At 42.7% G+C, this 4,297-nt stretch overlaps 1 protein-coding gene across 1 annotated transcript in view; it reads right to left on the reverse strand.

The window, feature by feature from the left end:
* Positions 1 to 3,706: 3,706 nt before the first annotated feature.
* rnf214 (ring finger protein 214) overlaps positions 3,707 to 4,297 on the reverse strand; it is a 6,188-nt gene continuing 5,597 nt past the window's right edge. Inside the window, exon 7 of the mRNA XM_008419521.1 lies at positions 3,707 to 4,291. Coding sequence (XP_008417743.1) covers positions 3,911 to 4,291 — 381 coding nt within the window. The 3' untranslated portion in view covers positions 3,707 to 3,910. The remainder of the gene's footprint in view (positions 4,292 to 4,297) is intronic.

The following is a 4,297-nucleotide window of genomic DNA, read 5'->3' on the forward strand; positions in this document are numbered from 1 at the left end:
ACACACACACACACACACACACACACACACACACACACACACACACACACACACACACACACACACACACACACACAGTTAATATTCAGATTTGCATTTTGGTCAGGACTGAACGTCGAGTCAGCAGGAAGCGTTTTGTTCCTGTTCCAAGAGTCCAAAGAGAAACTGATCATCACGGCTAAATATTTAGCTTCAAACTAAATTAGCAAGCTAAATGTTAGCTTGCCAACTAACTTACAAATTAAATATCGAGTTCAAAGATAAATATTTAACTTGCTAACTAAATATTTAGCTCCAAACTGCTTATTTAGCTAGCAGGCTAAATATCTATCTCTGAACTAAGTATTTACTTTGTAAGTTAAACGTTTAGCTTGAAACTGTGAAACTTATAAAAGAATAAATAACTAAAACACAATCATCTCGATGAACTTTGAGATTTTCTTGTAAATATTTCGTGGACTAATGAGACGGAAGTGAACCTCCAATCACCTAAACCCAAACGGACCATTTCAGAACATTTAGCTACAGTCGGGCATGGAGGTGTCAGTATGATGATCTGGGCCTGCAGGAGAAAAAGGGGAAAGTCACCAAAAGGCATTGCGACGAATGTCCAAGCATATCAATGGAAAGTTGAGTGGAAAGAAAAAAGTTTGGTAGAAAAAGATGCACAGGTTGCAGAGCTGTTGAGTCGTTGAGATGAAAACTTAACATGTTTAACGTTGTTCATGTCACAGTGATGTTTGGGTCGCCTTGTCTGCTGGTTCTGGTCGGCTGGGTTCTTCCTGAACTCCTCAGCAGAACCTGAACAGAATCAGGATGTTTGGGCCAACAGCTGCGTTTCCAAACTGGAAGAATTCAAATTATGGGAAAAGTTCACATTATTTTCAGTCTTTATTCATAAAATGACATTAATTGTCACCTTGTAGAAAATGTTTGTTTTTTATTTTGTTGTTTTTGTAACAATTTGCTCAATTTTGCACAGAGAAAGAGTAAATAAAATTACAATACAAGTTTATCAAGTTTTCATATATATACTAATTATATAATTTTTTAGGCTTTTTCATGCTGCTGAACTTGGATTTAATTCTTATCAATATTCCCTCAAACATTTAGGTAGATGATTTTATTATATGTTAGATTAAAATTTCATGTATTGTTTTTCTTATTCTACACCTGTCTTTACATCATTCCTTTAATTTTGTCCTTACATTTGGTGAAGCATCCAAGTATAATATCTACCTACGTCATTTTTCCGATATAACTGTATTCCCTGTAGTTCCGCTGCAGGGCCAGCAGGGGGCAGCATTGATCCGACCTGCAGCAGCAGTTAATCCGCCCATCGACTCCAGTCCAGATGGAGTTGATGGTGAGTCTTGAACCAGCAGCGGCTCCTTGTTGGCGCGTTTTTCTCCAGATGGGAACACGCTGCCGTAAACCGGTTTGTTTCTGTAATTGCCAGTCAGGCTCAGTTTCACGGCAGTTTGTGACTCCGATCGTTGCTGATGTTCTGCTGAATGTCACGCAGCTTTACTCTCAAACTCACCATCGATTTCTCTGCAGACTTTCCTGAAAGTCTGGATGTTTTTAGCGCAGATCTTTAACGAGCTGAATTTCTTCACCTCCTGAAACATCCGGAGAAACCGGACAGTGGTTTATTGATGGAAGAATCTGCTGCAGGAAAACATCAGAAATGATTCATCTCTTCTTTTAAAAGTTTAGATAAGTTTATAAACTGTAAGCAGATGTTAACATTAACATCTGCTTCACACATTGGGTTCTGTCAGAGGTTTGCAAACCTGAGGCTCCTGAGCCACAAGTGGCTCTTTGGATGTTCCACGCCGGGTCTTGATGACTTTGTCTAAAATTGCGAAGTAAAGATTTTAAATAATAAAGTAGATTAATTTTGAAACTTCCAAAGTAGAATGGTGCTAAAATTGCCTGGAAAATATTATTGATTCTGTTTTTCTTCTCAGGTTGGGGAAAAATTAGCCTGTTGATTTGAAAACGTTGAAGAAAATGTATCTATACTTATTTAAAATTTTTATCTTTTCTCTATTTAAAATCTAATAATAGAAGTAAAGTTTTAGATCTACAATAATAAGTATTTTTTTCCTTTTTGAAAGGCCATGTGACATTTCAGACTAAATTTATTTAACTCAAAAGCAACATGGCTGCAGACCTTTGGTCTATTTGAAGAAGGAACGAAAGAAGTAAAAATAAATAAAAAGATCAGATATTTTACAGGTTTATCAAACGTTGGCTGGGGGCTTTTGGCCCCTTTAGCCCACCCCTGGGTCTGTCAGTGGTCAGTAATTTCATTAATGAGAAAATCAGTTTTTTCTTTTCCAAATAATGATTCTCACCCGTTTTAAAGACGCAGCAGTAAATAACTCTCTGTTCCTCCTGAGAAGGTTTTTCTCTGTAAGGAAATGAGACTCTGAGGGCTCAATTACCCAAAGTGACCGATCAGAGGAGGCGCTTCTCCTTTCTCTGCCCGTTTGGTTTTTACAGGTGTGCTTTATGGCAGACCTTCCCTTTAACTCCATCCTGGATCACAGATCCAGACTCAACCCTCTGCTCTCACCCTCGGTGAAATAATAGTCAAATAAAACTCTCCCATTTCACGGAGGGGCCCGGCGGGAGCCTGGTAAGGGCCCCTGAGGGTCCCCACTCCGCATTTTGGGAGCAGTCAGTCAGAGCCGCGTTTACAGGCTGCAGTAATGATGCTTGTTTGTCCAGCGGTCTGTAAATCACACCGACATTAGAGCTGAACAGGAGACACAGCAGAGCATGGGCAACACCCCGGAGACGACCCGATCCATAACACACACACACACACACACACACACACACACACACACACACACACACACACACACACAGGAGTTCTGTCAGAGGTTTGCAGGAGTGTTAAACCCACGGCGGCCATCTTTAACAGCAGAAACTGGAAGCTCAGCTGAAACTGAAACGAAGATGTTTCAAACAAATTCAAAAGGAAACAGATGATTTAGTTCCTAATGAAACTCGATGCCACTGAGTTTGTTTCTGTTCCGGCCAGCAGGGGGCAGCATGCTAACAGGTCCTTCCTCTCGCTGACCTTTAATAAGCGATTCTTCTTCCTCTGAACTCAAATCAGGACTTTGAGGTGGATCATGAGATTTTGTTGGATTTTATCACGTTATCAAGCAGCTGTGTCACCTTCAGTTATTATAAAGATGCTTTAAATATCAAAACATGACTTAAAAGAAATTTGACTTTATTATTTGACACTTTGAAACTAAACCTCTGTCCCTTTAAGAAGCTCCGACTCCACCTTCAGGAAGTCAAACATGGCTCCTCCATTAACCCTTTAATGTTTTGACCAGCGTTGCTCTGAGCAGCAGCTCCTATGAGCTCAGCTGATCCACCAGGTGTTTGCTAATTGCTGCTGGCTAGTCTGAAGGAGCTGAGTGGGGGAGTCATGTTCTGCAGGGTTTGATCCACCCAGGTGTTTTCCCACTGAACAGTTGCCATGGGGATGAAAGCATTTCTCAGAATCAAGGCGACACTCCAGGTTTGTTTTTGATGAGGGAATAAATTATAACATGATATGGAGCTAAAAAAAAGTCAAGTTTACTGCCCCGCCCAAAACGTCATAAAATAACTAAAGTTTGATCTAAATGAATCTGAGCTCATTTAAAACCGATCAGGAATCAATAGAAATGGATCTTTTTCTTATTAAAGTTGATCATTTATTGTTTCTGAACAAACTAATAACATCAATAACTTCACTGATTTTCACGGTTTCTGGGTTCAAAAGAAGAACCGGAACCGAGACGCAAAACATGAAACATGAAATCAGGCTTCAAGGAAACAGAACCGGGAAGCGGTCCGATCTGGGTCCTGCAGCGGTCCGGTCCAGTCCGGTCCGTTACTGACCCGGACAGAAGGGACAGGAGTTGTTCTTGCTGGACTGGAGCCACATCTGGATGCAGTCTCTGTGGATGGTGTGTGAGCAGCTGAGCGGGTGCCGGTTCTCCGGGTCCACGTGGTTCTGGCACATGAGGCAGAGCTTGCGGGGCCCGGTGGGGGGCGGGGGCCTCTGGATGGGCCCCGGGGCGGGCCGGCTTATGGGCCCTGGCGCCGAGCGCTCGCTCTGGCTCAGCTTGAAGCCGACCTGCTCCATCAGGTCCTCCACCGACATCCCGGCCAGCGTCCCGCGGGAACTCTTCACCTGCTGCAGCAGCGACATCAGCTGCGGCTTGCCGCACTGCGGGAACCGGGCCCCCAGCTTCTCCAGAACCTTCTCCAGCTTCTC

This window comes from Poecilia reticulata, linkage group LG9 (genome assembly GCF_000633615.1).
Source record: "Poecilia reticulata strain Guanapo linkage group LG9, Guppy_female_1.0+MT, whole genome shotgun sequence".
Lineage (NCBI taxonomy): Eukaryota > Metazoa > Chordata > Actinopteri > Cyprinodontiformes > Poeciliidae > Poecilia > Poecilia reticulata.